The following is a 15108-nucleotide window of genomic DNA, read 5'->3' as shown; positions in this document are numbered from 1 at the left end:
GTTCTGAAACAATCTCCTTCCTCTTAGTTTAAAATGAATAAAAAAAATTTTTCTAACTCTGCCAGCAAATGTAATTCCCTAAAATAAAAGTAATGAAATGCTTCCTTTGGAGTACATAATCCAAGATGTTTTTGTTCCTTAACAAAACTTGGAATTATGGAGCAAACTGATAGGATACTGCTTAAGGAAGTTAAAATGCAGTCAACATATAGACAGGAGAACGTGATTATTCACTAACCTTCATACATGCCTAACATGCTTATTTTTGAAAGAGAAGGGCGCTCATCTTTTGACACAAATCGCAAGATGGACGTCCTTCTCTCAGGGTCGCCGAAATCGGCATAATCGAAAGCTAATTTTGGGCGCCCTCAACTGCTTTCCATCACGGGGATGACCAAAGTTCACGGGGGCGTGACGGCAGCGTAGTGAAGGCGGGACTGGGGCGTGCTTAAGAGATGGGCGTCCTTGGCCGATAATGGAAAAAAGAAGAGCGTCCCTGACGAGCACTTGGCCGACTTTACTTGGTTAATTTTTTCTTGCGACCAAGCCTCAAAAAGGTACCTGAACTGACCAGATGACCACTGGAGCGAATCGGGGATGACCTCCCCTTACTCCCCCAGTGGTCACCAACCCCCTCCCACCCTAAAAAAAAAACAAACAAAAAAAAACAGTCAGCCTCAAATGTCATACCCAGCTCCATGACAGCAGTATGCAGGTACCTGGAGCAGTTTTAGTGGGTGCAATACACTTCAGGCAGGCGGACCCAGGCCCATCCCCCCCCCCCCCCACCTGTTACACTTGTGGTGGTAAATGTGAGCCCTTCAAAACCCACCACAAACCCACTGTACCCACATGTAGGTGCCCCCCTTCACCCCTTAGGGCTATGGTAGTGGTGTACAGTTGTGGGGAGTGTGTTTTTGGGGAGGTTTGGGGGGCTTAGCACACATGGTAAAGGGAGCTATGCACCTGGGAGCAATTTCTGAAGTCCACTGCAGTGCCCCCTATGGTGACCGATTGGTATCCTGGCATGTCAGGGGGACCAGTGCACTACGAATGCTGCCTCCTCCCACGACCAAAGGGCTTGCATTTTGTCGTTTCTGAGATGGGCGTCCTCGGTTTCCATTATCGCCAAAAACCGGGGACGACCATCTCTAAGGTCGACCTAAATGTTGAGATTTGGGCATCCCCGACCGTATTATTGAAACGAAAGATGGCCGCCCATCTTGTTTCGATAATACAGGATTCCCCGCCCCTTCACGGGGCCGTCCTGTGAGGACGACCCCAGGAAAACTTGGGCGCCCAGTTCGATTATGCCCCTCCATGAGGTTTTGTGATGCTTTAAAATCAATCTTGTTGAAAGACAGCCATTCTTCACTTAGGCTGTAATCGGTATGTACAGTGGCAGACAATATCAATTGAATCATAAATGACACTAACTTTCCAGTATTTCAACCTTTCAGACTAGATTGCTTATCTATGTCAACTGATATGGAGGCAACTATTTCACTGCACAGACACTTCATCAAGGCAACATCAACAAAAGATGTCAAGGAGAAACTGGACCAGTGGTGTAGTCAGAATTGGGTTTTTTTTTTTTTTTGTGGAGCCCAGGCTTAACATGGGTGGGCACTAGGCAGTGTGAATATTTACTCTGCCTTACTTCTCTTTTCATTTGTCTGTGCTTCTGCCAGTGAGCCTTACTCCAAAGTGGAAGGACCATGACCTATCCATGACTATATTCCTGAGACAGACATAGCAACAAATGTAGGTGCAGGAATCTATGAAAATATTTGTCCATAAATCTAAAGATGGTGGGACACAAAGGACCAATGTCTTTGCTCAGGGTAGATGCTAAACTAAAAAAAAAATTATAATAATAATTAAAGAAAAAAATAAAGGCTACAGCAATAAAGAGTGACTTTCTCTTTACTAAAGAATGCCATACATCTGTAGCAAAGGAAGCTGTGTAATCTCAAAAGAATTCAAAAGGGGACAAAAACATGTTAACAAAGATGTTAATGTCACAAGTGTTTCATAGTGTCTCCAGCACTGGGAGTAGAATATTATACAGCATGCTGCCCAGATGTATCCCAGGTTTAACAGGCTGCCATATAGCCATTGCCCTTTACATGGCTTTCACTTTGATTTGCTTCATTTTCATCTGCTTCTTCTCCAGCTTTTTTTGCTCACGGCGCAGGACGGCTTCCTGAAAGGGACGGACACACAAGGCATTAAAACACGGTTAAATTCTTGAAGGGGAAGCCCAGTGCTTATGAACTACAGGGGGTCATGCTGCACCATGGGAATGACAAATTAGAAAGTTGCATCACTGAAAGCTAGCCCCTACAGCATGCTTGCACTGCTTCCCGACATTTCAATGGCTAAAACTCTCTAAAAGAAATACCTACATCATGCCTAGAAAATATCTAATAGCGTTAACTTCGTAATACCAAATTTCTATGAACATCAGTTTTTTACAATGTTTATTTTTGACATTTTAATGTATGATTGTTATTTTATATGTTTTATTAATAGACCCCTGAAGCAGGCGTCTTTACACCGAAACACGGCTCGTGTTGGGTCTTTTAGAAATAAAAGACTCCCATTGTCACAGTCTTGTGCTTTTTTCTTTGGTTGCTTATGTTTGTGTACTGTTTTACCCTCTCTTTTGTTACTTTGTCCACTAAAGAGACTAAATCACTCATGATCAAGAAGTTTTCTGTGGTGGGAGTGAGGAATTTTGATACCTTTATCTGGGCCACAATTCCACAAACAAAATAAGATGATCTTGAGGGCCACAGACAGGTCAGGTCTTCAGGATATATCTAATGAATATGCATAAGTACATAAGTAATGCCACACTGGAAAAAGACCAAGGGTCCATCGATCCCAGCATCCTGTCCACGACAGCGGCCAATCCAGGCCAAGGGCACCTGGCAAGCTTCCCAAACGTACAAACATTCTATACATGCTACTCCCAGAATTGTGGATTTTTCCCAAGTCCATTTAGTAGCGGTTTATGGACTTGTCCTTTAGGAAACTGTCTAACCCCTTTTAAAACTCTGCCAAGCTACCACGTTCTCCAGCAACGAATTCCAGAGTTTAATTACGCGTTGGGTGAAGAAAAAGTTTCTCTGATTTGTTTTATGTTTAAATCATTTTTATTGATTGTAACTGACAATTAGACAGCTCCTTGTCGAAAAAGATACATACAAAAATTGTCATCCAACAAATTCAATCAACATATCAGGTTACAGTGTGGCATTTGTATTTTCTCCCCCTCCCACCCTCTTGGTACCCACTGATACTCCTTGTACATTGTCACACCCCAATATTACAAAAGTATAACGAAAGCAACAGCTAACAATCATCTGGCTAGATTACTCTAGAATAAACTCTTTTATTCCACTGCAATGTGTGTGAGTTACCTAAACTACATTAACCCTGAGGTGTATCCCCCCCTACCGACCTACCCTACCCGTCCCTCCCTCTACCTTTCCCCCCCCTTCCTCCATTGTGAGTTCAACGATACATGTTGTTCGGGTCTCTCAGTGGTCAAATGTCAAATCTGATGGTGTCTCTCATTACGTACTGTATGCCTAAAAAAAAAAAAAAAATTTATACTGTCAGAGTGATGTGGCCTGGACCAGAGGCCCTCTTATCAGTAGGTATTATACAACCTGCACCGCTATCAACAGGCTCTCTGCTTAGTGACCGGACCCACGGGGCACCAGGGAGGAATCAAAAATTCAGCAATAGACTTCGTGCCCTGGACGGGACAGTGACCCAAAGCACCTCCCATTGTGCCCTAAACCTAAGGCCCGCGGGGCTTTCCAAATCAGTCACTCCACACCGGTCTATTCTCAATTGTTTCACTAACTGCACGCCATATCTGTAGAGGGGGTATTTCCTTTGCTCTCCAAAATTGCAAAATAGTAGTTATTCCAAAATATATAGCCATCTTTGCAAATGCCCTAAAGCCTTCCGGGGGTTCTGTAGTGTACTTAAAATTATTAAATAAAATTAAAGGTTCACAAACAAGGGTACAATTCCATAATTGGTCTACCCCCCTCACAACCTGCCTCCAGAACCGCTCCACAAAAGGACAACTCCAGAACATATGCCCCAAAGTGGCCGCACCTTGATTGCATTTTGGGCATGTTCCTTCGGCAGCAAACCCCACCCTTTGTGCTCTGGGAGGAGATATATGTGTTCTAAGCAGCCATCGATATAGTCTCTCTCTCTGTGTTATGGAAAGCCGCTGCTTGTAGATAGATTTCAAATATGATCTACACTCCTCTTCTGTAAATGTACAGCCCAAATCCCTTGACCACTCCCGCGCGAGCTGCCGGAAATCTAATTCTGCTTTCGTATCCTTAAGTTGTTGTTGGTGGAATCTCAGTGGTACTGGAAGCTGTGCTCCCAGAGTAAACTCTTCTGAGAGAACCTCCACCACATCTTCTGTAAGGTCTGTCCACTCTAGGGAAGCAACATAATGGCTCAGCTGGCGATACGCAAATTGATGTGTCGGGGGAATCCCATACCGGGACTGAAGTTCTAGGTATGAGAGAATTTGTCCCTGTTCTGTGACTATATGTGCCAGGTATACAATCCCCTTTTGTGCCCATCTGCTAAATATGCTAACCCCCTGGCCAGGTGGAAATGCTGGATTGTCGCATATTGATAGCCAAGGGGATGCACGGGAGGAGAAGTGATAACGTCTGCACACCCACCTCCAAGTTTCCCTGAGAGATTTCAAAAGAGGGTGTCTATGAAATGCTGCAGTAGGCAGGGGAATCCCAGAGTGGAGCAAATGGCTGAAATGTATATCTGAAAACACCGAGGTCTCCACCGGTGTAATAGAGAAATCAGAAGTCCCCCGATACCAGTCATTTATATGTCTCATGGAACTTGCAATTGCCAGAAAATTTGATATTTAAGAGCCCCATGCCACCCCCCTCCCTTGGGGCTATCATCTGGTGGTAAGGTATTCTGGGTTTCTTCCCCTGTCATAGATACGTTTGTATCAGGCGCTGCAACACCTTTTCTTCTTTGCGTTTCAAGAACAGTGGTAGTTGTTGAAAGACATATAACCACCTAGGTGCAACCACCATATTAAATAATGCTATTCTACCCCAAATTGTAAGTGGCAATTCCTTCCACATAGACAGTTTGTTTCTAGTCATCTCTAACAATGGGGCTATGTTATCTCTGTGCATGGAGGACCCGTCACTAGAAATGTACACCCCTAAGTATTTCATTTTTGTTGTCTCCCATCTAAGTGGAGTCTCCGCCTGCCAGCATAATTTGGTATCAGTATCCATGGGCATCGCACAAGATTTGGAAAAGTTAAGGCCGAACCCCGACAGCCGCCCGTACTCCTCGATCAGTGTCAGGGCAGCCTCAAAGGACTCCTGCGGGTTGGTCAGAACCAGGAGGACGTCATCGGCATAGGCCAGAGCTCGGACCTCCTGCTCTCCCAACCGTACTCCCTTGATTCTTGGGTCGGAATTTAGAAGACGTAATAGAGATTCCAGTGTTAAATCGAACAGGAGTGGGGATAAAGGGCAGCCCTGACGCGTTCCCCTGCCTATCTGAAACCTCATTGAGAGCCCCCCGTTTGCTGTTACATATGCTTCCATGCCAGTATATAAAGCCTCAATTGCTTGCCTCACTCCGGCAGGGATTCCTATCCAGTCCAGCATATAAAACAAGAAATTCCACCCAACCCTGTCAAAAGCCTTGGTGGCATCGAGGCTCACCAAAATCCCAGGGTTCTCCTCATGCCGGCATTGCGCCATTGCCAGTAAGACTCTCCGAATATGCAATACAGAGTGCCTCCTGGGGATAAATCCCACTTGTGCGGGCTCAATCACACTGGGGAGACAAGTGTTGAGTCGTGTGGCCAAAATCTTTGCTAGGAGTTTGATGTCAACATTAATTAACGAGATAGGCCTATAGGATTCTGGCTCCTCTACGCTTTTCCACGGCTTCAGCAGTAGTGATATCCAGGCAGTATTTTCATACAATGGAAATTTCCCTTCCTGTATTACTGCCTGGTGATATTCAAATAGCGAGCATAGCAATTGGGGTTGTAACAGTTTATAAAATTCTCCCGGATACCCATCCACCCCTGGTGCCGAGAAAGATTTTAACCCTTTTATTGCCTCTGATAGTTCCTTAAGCTGGATAGGGGCCTCTAGGTGTGCTATCTCTAACTCTCCTAGCTTTGGCATTTGTGCCCTGTTGAGGAAGTCACTCATGTGTACCTCCCCGACAGGCCGGTCGGCACTGTATAGCTGAGCGAAATTGTCCTGCAGTATTTGAAGGATCCTATCTGGGCCATTGGTAAGGCCTCCCGTCTTTTCTTTCAGGGCCGATATAGCTCTGCCCCCTCCCCGTTTCCGGACTATCCGAGCCAGCATGCCCCTGCTCTGTTTCCAAATCTGTGGAACCTATATTTTTGAAAGATCTTATTCTTTAACATTCTTTCATGCAACAGGGAGTTGACAGCAGCCTGCACAGACAAGAAGGCCTCCCTGTTAGCTGCGGTTTGCCGTTCCGTTTAACGGCGTCTAGCCTTCTGTAATTGCCTATTCAGATGCAAAAGGCTAGCTGCATTCTTTTTCCTTTTATTGGCTACATACGCTATCAGGTCCCCTCGGAGTACCGCTTTACCAGTGCACCAGAACAGTTGGGGGTTCGATTTGTGTTCTCTGTTAAACAAGTCGTATTCTTCCCACTTTTTCACCAAGAATTTTTGGAAGGATTTGTCTTTTACTAAGTAGTAAGGGAACCTCCACCGTCTGGCCGGCTGGAAGCCTCCAACTCCAACCAGACAGGACTATGGTCGGATATCAGAATTTCTTCAATTTTGGTATCTCGGACACAATGGCTCCGATTTGTTTTAAATTTACTACACTGTAGTTTCATCGCATGCCCCCTAGTTCTAGTATTTTTGGAAAGCATGGACACTTCACATCCACCCGTTCCACTCTACTCATTATTTTGTATACCTCTATCATGTCTCCCCTCAGCCGTCTCTTCTCCAAGCTGAAAAGCCCTAGCCTCCTTAGTCTTTCTTCATAAGGAAGTCGTCCCATCCCTGCTATCATTTTAGTCGCCCTTCGCTGCACCTTTTCCAATTCCACTATATCTTTCTTAAGATGTGGCAACCAGAATTGAACACAATACTCAAGGTGCGGTCGCAGCATGGAGCAATATAACGACATTATAACATCCTCACACCTGTTTTCCATACCTTTCCTAATAATACCCAACATTCTATTCGCTTTCCGAGCCGCAGCAGCACACTGAGCAGAAGGTTTCAGTGTATTATCGACGACGACACCCAGATCCCTTTCTTGATTCGTAACTCCTAACATGGATCCTTGCATGACGTAGCTATAATTCGGGTTCTTTTTTCCCACATGCATCACCTTGCACTTGCTCACATTAAATGTCATCTGCCATTTACTTATTTCACAACACTTGATTTATATATTCACATTACCGGTGTACAGCAGTACAAAGATGGGAGCTGTGGCAATGAGGAGAGGGGAACCCATACAGCCTTAGAATCCACATCACGTGAGGGGGCTCTGTTGCCTCATTCCCATCTCAACTACGCTTATCCATGCTCTTGTCAATAGGTTCTAGGCAAGATACAAGTTGAAACGACTACTCCATTGTAAGCAAACCAATCTCATACATATTTATTATGGAAATCCTGAAAACACAAACCAATTGTGACCCCTGATGACTGCTGATCTAAATCTTCTCTATGTAATACATCTTCTCCATGTTTCCCCATACTTAGAATGGTATAATCAGTTATGCTGCATTACAAAATCTTTTATTATTTATTTACTGCATACAAAACATACTAGTTTAACATCTTCCTGCTTTCACATGTGCAGTCATATGCACTCATATCCCTTTCTGTACATACAGTGAATGATACATACCTGTAGCAGGTGTTCTCCGAGGACAGCAGGCTGATTGTTCTCACGACTGGGTGACGTCCGCGGCAGCCCCCACCAACCGGAAAAGCTTCGCGGGACGGTCGGCACGCAGGGCACGCCCACCGCGCATGCGCGGCCGTCTTCCCGCCCGTGCGCGACCGTTCCCGCCAGTTGAATGACTAGCAAAAATGAAGAAAACGCAACTCCAAAGGGGAGGAGGGAGGGTAGGTGAGAACAATCAGCCTGCTGTCCTCGGAGAACACCTGCTACAGGTATGTATCATTCACTTTCTCCGAGGACAAGCAGGCTGCTTGTTCTCACGACTGGGGTATCCCTAGCTCTCAGGCTCACTCAAAACAAGAACCCAGGTCAATTGAACCTCGCAACGGCGAGGATACAACAGAAATTGACCTACGAAGAACAACTAACTGAGAGTGCAGCCTGACCAGAATAAATGCGGGTCCTGGAGGGTGGAGTTGGATTTACACCCCAAACAGATTCTGCAGCACCGACTGCCCGAACCGACTGTCGCGTCGGGTATCCTGCTGGAGGCAGTAATGAGATGTGAATGTGTGGACAGATGACCACGTCGCAGCCTTGCAAATCTCTTCAATAGTGGCTGACTTCAAGTGGGCCACTGACGCTGCCATGGCTCTAACACTATGAGCCGTGACATGACCCTCAAGAGCCAGCCCAGCCTGGGCGTAAGTGAAGGAAATGCAATCTGCTAGCCAATTAGAGATGGTGCGTTTCCCGACAGCGACCCCTAGCCTGTTAGGGTCGAAAGAAATAAACAATTGGGCGGACTGTCTGTGGGGCTGTGTCCGCTCCAAGTAGAAGGCCAATGCTCTCTTGCAGTCCAATGTGTGCAACTGACGTTCAGCAGGGCGGGTATGCGGCCTGGGGAAGAATGTTGGCAAGACAATTGACTGGTTAAGATGGAACTCCGACACCACCTTCGGCAGGAACTTTGGGTGGGTGCGGAGCACTACTCTGTTGTGATGAAATTTGGTATATGGAGCATGAGCTACTAGGGCTTGAAGCTCACTGACCCTACGAGCTGAAGTAACTGCCACCAAGAAAATGACCTTCCAGGTCAAATACTTCAGATGGCAGGTATTCAGTGGCTCAAAAGGAGGTTTCATCAGCTGGGTGAGGACGACGTTGAGATCCCATGACACTGTAGGAGGCTTGATAGGGGGCTTTGACAAAAGCAAGCCTCTCATGAATCGAACGACTAAAGGCTCTGCAGAGATGGCTTTACCTTCCACACGATAATGGTAAGTACTAATCGCACTAAGGTGATTCCTTACTGAGTTGGTCTTGAGGCCAGACTCCGATAAGTGCAGAAGGTATTCAAGCAGGTTCTGTGCAGGGCAAGAACGAGGTTCTAGGGCCTTGCTCTCACACCAAACGACAAACCTCCTCCACTTGAAAAAGTAACTCTTTTTAGTGGAATCCTTCCTAGAGGCAAGCAAGACACGGGAGACACCCTCAGACAGACCCAACACAGTGAAGTCTACGCCCTCAACATCCAGGCTGTGAGAGCCAGGGACTGAAGGTTGGGGTGCAGCAATGCTCCGTCGTTCTGCGAGATGAGAGTCGGAAAACACTCCAATCTCCACGGTTCTTCTGAGGACAATTCCAGAAGGAGAGGGAACCAGATCTGACGGGGCCAAAAGGGCGCGATCAGAATCATGGTGCCGTGGTCTTGCTTGAGCTTCAGTAAGGTCTTCCCCACAAAGGTATGGGAGAATAAGCATACAGGAGGCCGGTCCCCCAATGGAGGAGAAAGGCATCCGACGCCAGTCTGCCGTGTGCCCGAAGTCTGGAACAGAACAGAGGCAGCTTGTGGTTGGTCTGAGAGGCGAAAAGGTCCACCGAGGGGGTGCCCCACTCTCGGAAGATCTTGTGTACCACTCTGGAATGGAGCGACCACTCGTGCGGTTGCATGACTCTGCTCAGTCTGTCGGCCAGACTGTTGTTTACACCTGCCAGGTATGTGGCTTGAAGGAGCATGCCGAACTGGCAAGCCCAGCGCCACATGCCCATGGCTTCCTGACACAAGGGGCGAGATCCGGTGCCCCCCTGCTTGTTGGTGTAATACATTGCAACCTGATTGTCTGTCCGAATTTGGATAATTTGGCAGGACAGCCGATCTCTGAAAGCCTTCAGTGCGTTCCAGATCGCTCGGAGCTCCAGGAGGTTGATCTGCAGATCCTTTTCCTGGAGGGACCACAGACCCTGGGTGTGAAGCCCATCGACATGAGCTCCCCACCCCAGGCGAGATGCATCCGTCGTCAGCACTTTCGTGGGCTGCGGAATTTGGAATGGACGTCCCAGGGTCAAATTGGTCCGGATGGTCCACCAGAGCAGTGAAGTGCGGCAACTGGTGGAGAGGCGGATGACATCTTCTAGATTCCCAGTGGCCTGAAACCACTGGGAAGCTAGGGTCCATTGAGCAGATCTCATGTGAAGACGAGCCATGGGAGTCACATGAACTGTGGAGGCCATATGACCCAGAAGTCTCAACATCTGCCGAGCTGTGACCTGCTGAGACGCTCTGGTCTGGGAAGCCAGGGACAGGAGATTGTTGGCCCTCGCTTCGGGAAGGAAGGCCTGAGCCGTCTGGGTATTCAGCAGAGCTCCTATGAATTCCAGAGACTGAGTTGGCTGGAGATGGGACTTTGGGTAATTTATCACAAACCCCAGCAGCTCCAGGAGAGTAGTGCACTTCATGGACCGGAGGGCTCCTGCCTCCGAGGTGTTCTTGACCAGCCAATCGTCAAGATATGGGAACACGTGCACTCCCAGCTTGCGAAGGTACGCCGCTACCACCACGAGGCACTTTGTAAACACTCGTGGGGCAGAGGCGAGCCCAAAGGGCAGCACACAATACTGAAAGTGCCGTGCGCCCAGGCGGAATCTGAGATACTGTCTGTGAGCTGGCAGTATCGGGATGTGAGTATATGCGTCCTTTAAATCCAGGGAACATAGCCAATCATTTTTCTGAATCATTGGCAGAAGGGTGCCCAAGGAAAGCATCCTGAACTTTTCTTTGACCAGGAATTTGTTCAGGCCTCTCAGGTCTAGGATGGGACGCATCCCCCCTGTTTTCTTTTCCACAAGGAAGTACCTGGAATAGAATCCCTGCCCTTCCTGCCCGGGTGGTACGGGCTCGACCGCATTGGCGCTGAGAAGGGCGGAGAGTTCCTCTGCAAGTACCTGCTTGTGATGGGAGCTGAAGGATTGAGCTCCCGGAGGACAATTTGGTGGCAGGGAGGCCAAATTCAGGGCGTATCCGCACCGCACTATTTGGAGAACCCACTGGTCGGAGGTTATGAGAGGCCACCTTTGGTGAAAAAATTTTAACCTCCCCCCGACCGGCAGATCGTCCGGTACGGACACTTTGAGGGCGGCTATGTTCCCGTGGATCCAGTCAAAAGCCCGTCCCCGGCTTTTGCTGTGGAGGCGCAGGGGGCTGCTTAGGCGCACGCTGTTGACGAGAACGAGCGCGCTGGGTCTGTCCCTGTGCCTGACGAGGCCTTCGGGCCAGCTGGTTGTACCTACGCCTTGCAAAAGAATAGGGTGCAGCCTGCCGGGCCCGGGAAAAACGTCCACCTGCTGAGGTGGATGCTGAAGGCGCCCGGTGGGAGAGCTTGTCGAGGGCGGTTTCCCGCTGATGCAGTTGGTCCACCAGCTGCTCGACCTTCTCACCAAAAATGTTATCCCCCCGGCAAGGGACTTCGGCCAGTCTCTGCTGGGTGCGGTTGTCCAGGTCAGAGGCACGCAGCCATGAGAGCCTGCGCATCACTATACCTTGGGCCGCAGCACGAGATGCCACGTCACAGGTGTCATAGATACCCCTGGACAGGAACTTTCTGCACGCCTTCAGCTGCCTGACCACCTCCTGATAAGGCCTGGACTGCTCCGGCGGGAGCTTATCGACCAGGTCCGCCAGTTGCTTCACATTGTTCCGCATGTGGATGCTCATATAGAGCTGGTATGACTGGATGCGGGTCACGAGCATGGAGGATTGGTAGGCCTTCCTCCCAAACGAGTCCAGAGTGCGAGACTCCCGCCCCGGGGGCGCCGAGGCGGTATCCCTCGAACTCCGTGCCCTCTTGAGAGCAGAATCCACGACCGCCGAGTCAAGGGGCAATTGTGGCCGCATTAACTCTGGGTCAGAGTGGATCCTGTACTGGGACTCTGCTTTCTTGGGAATGGTGGGATTAGTTAACGGTCGCATCCAGTTCCGAAGCAGTGTCTCCTTGAGGACATTGTGCAGCGGTTCCGTGGAGGACTCTTTAGGTGGTGATGGATAGTCGAGGACCTCGAGCATCTCGGCCCTCGGCTCTTCCACAGAGACCACGGGGAAGGGAATGCTGATAGACATATCCCGCACAAAGGAGGCAAAGGAGAGACTCTCAGGAGGTGAGAGCTTCCTCTCCGGTGAAGGCGTGGGGTCCGAGGGAAGGCCCGTAGACTCCTCTGAGGAGAAATATCTAGGGTCCTCCTCTTCCCCCCACGAGGCCTCATCCTCGGTATCGGACATAAGCTCATGTAGCTGAGTCCTGAACCGGGCCCGGCTCGACGTCGAGGCACCGAGGCCTCGGTGTCGTCGAGCGGTGGACTCCCGCGCCGGCGGGGACGAAGCTCCCTCCATCGATGTCGACGGGGACTCCACCTGCGTGGCGGTCGGGGCGGCGGTGTCGACGGCCCCGGCGCCGGGCTAGAGCTCGCCGGCGCCACAGTCATCGGCGCCGAGGGCGCAAGCACCCCCGGCGCCGGCACAGCCTGGCGCATCAGCCCTTCCAGGATCCCTGGAAGGATGGCTCTGAGGCACTCGTCCAGGCCCGCTGCCGGGAAAGGCGGTGGTGGGGCCGGTAGGGGTGTCGGTGCCAGAATCTGGTGGGGGCCAGGAGACGGCACCGAAGTGCCGGGACCCTGCCGCATCGGTACCTCCACAACCGACGGGGACCTCTCCTCTCGACGTGGACGCTTCGGCGTCGCCTCCTCTCCGATGTCCGGATGCATCGAGGGCGACCGGTGACGACGCTTCTTATTCTTCTTGCGATGCACGTCACCGGCGCCGGGAGGTATGGAGGAGGAGGAGGACGATCCCCCTCGGTCACGAGGAACCGGGTCAGACAGGGTTCGGTCCCGTGGGCCACTGGCTGAGGGAGTGACCGGGGCCGACTGCCCACGCGGCCTCTCACCTCTACCCTCACCGGAGGACCGGCGGGCCGACGGGACCTGTTCTCCTGGGGTCAATGCCATCGGTGCCGATGTCTCGGGCGTCGATACCGATGCCGTCGAGGTCGACGTCGAGGGGCCGGCGCAAGTTCCAAAAAGACGGTCCCGCAGAACTTGCCTCGCAACCTGAGTCCGTTTCCGGAGACCGAGACACAGGGGACACGACTTGAGATTGTGCTCCGGCCCGAGGCACTGGAGGCACCAAGCGTGGGTGTCGGTCTGCGAGATTGGCCGGCCGCACCGACCACACTTTTTAAATCCACTCGGGACCTTCGAGGACATCGACGGAAAAATCGCGTCGGCGAAGTTAACGTCGTCGATGGTGGCGGAAATCACACCTCGAAAAAGGAAAACGACCGTGCGGCCACTAGGCCGCAACGCGGCGTCCCCGCTAGAAGCGAGGGAAAAAGGGAGCGCGTGCTCCACACGTTCAGTTTTTTTTTTTTTTTTTAAGAAAGAAAAAACGGAGGACGCGGTGTACAAAAACTAAATAGAAAAAACGATCCGCGTAAACGCGATCGGCTTTCCGGCGGCTGAAACAGAGAGAGCGGCAAAGGCACGACTCTCTCCAGACGCGGAAAAAAAGGAACTGGCGGGAGCGGTCGCGCACGGGCGGGAAGACGGCCGCGCATGCGCGGTGGGCGTGCCCTGCGTGCCGACCGTCCCGCGAAGCTTTTCCGGTTGGTGGGGGCTGCCGCGGACGTCACCCAGTCGTGAGAACAAGCAGCCTGCTTGTCCTCGGAGAACTTAAAATACTAATACAACAGACTCACTAATACAAATTCAAACTGCCTGTTCGAAATGCCTGTGAACCCCAACAAAATACTGATTGCAAAGTCCATGTGGCAGATTTGGTTAATTATTTGGATCAGATTAAACAGGAAGTGGGATTGGAGGTGTTTGATCGTAAGTACCAGGAACATCAACTGGGTATGGAGAAGTATAGGCAAGAGATTCGGTCGCAAAAGATTTCAAAATATAAAAGGGACGAGATGGACTATACCAAGGGGTTTATTTACCCCTGGATGGACCATTCGAGGAAGTCAAGGTGCAATAGGCGCAATAAGACAGTGTAATTCTTGAACTCGTCCAGCGATTCGTCTGGGGAAGACAATAGACCCAATCCACAAGCAGGTATAGCGGGTGGAGAGGGTTCAGGTAAAACAGATTCGCAACAATCTTTTTTAGGAGCCAGCAGTGTGCGCTCCGAAGGGGCGGGGGGAGGTCCAGTTACACGACCCAAGATGCAAACCAAGAAGGTGGCTCAATAGTGTTCAATTTATCATCAAAAGTGTTAACAGATGTTCAGCAGCAAGTACTAGCATTAGGATTGTCGTTTGTTCCAGCTCAGGGGTATGATGCGTTTAATATCAGGGTGGCTCTCCATAAATTCTTTCGCAAAATTCGATTGCATTTATATTTTTCAGAGGATGAGGTAAGAGCGCAAGGGGATCAAATTACATTTTTTCAAAAACATAAAATTCCATCGGTGTGGGTGCCTCCTGGCCCCATAGATCCCGTGATAGCTACTTTTCAACAATGGGTCCTGCAGGAGATTGAGAGGTTGGAAGCAAAACAGATAAGGGAAATTCCTAATTTAAACAGGGCTCAAAAGATTGCTTTGGAACAATTACAGAAAGATAAATCAATTGTGATCACTCGGGCGGATAAGGGAGGAGGGAGGCAAATAGACAGTTGGCGGATGAAGGCTGTTATAAAGAGTTGGAGGGGGATCCCACAGTTCAATATCAGAGTGCAGTTTTTGAATTGCTGTCACACGCCAACAAACAGGGAATTATTACAGCTCGGGAATATACATTTTTATTTAATCAATTTCCAATGATTTCCATAGTTTATTTTGCTCCCAAAATTCACAAAAGCCTCCACC

At 49.6% G+C, this 15108-nt stretch overlaps 1 protein-coding gene across 1 annotated transcript in view; it reads right to left on the bottom strand.

Moving 5' to 3' along the window:
• Nucleotides 1–1269: 1269 nt before the first annotated feature.
• The window catches only part of CCDC47 (coiled-coil domain containing 47), a 144939-nt gene continuing 131100 nt past the window's right edge, over nucleotides 1270–15108 (bottom strand). The window contains exon 13 of the mRNA XM_030221571.1: nucleotides 1270–2206. Coding sequence (XP_030077431.1) covers nucleotides 2126–2206 — 81 coding nt within the window. The 3' untranslated portion in view covers nucleotides 1270–2125. The remainder of the gene's footprint in view (nucleotides 2207–15108) is intronic.

This window comes from Microcaecilia unicolor, chromosome 12, assembly GCF_901765095.1.
Source record: "Microcaecilia unicolor chromosome 12, aMicUni1.1, whole genome shotgun sequence".
NCBI classification, from domain to species: Eukaryota; Metazoa; Chordata; class Amphibia; order Gymnophiona; family Siphonopidae; genus Microcaecilia; species Microcaecilia unicolor.
Note: the sequence above shows the minus strand (reverse complement) of the source record. Positions and strands in the feature narration are given on the sequence as shown.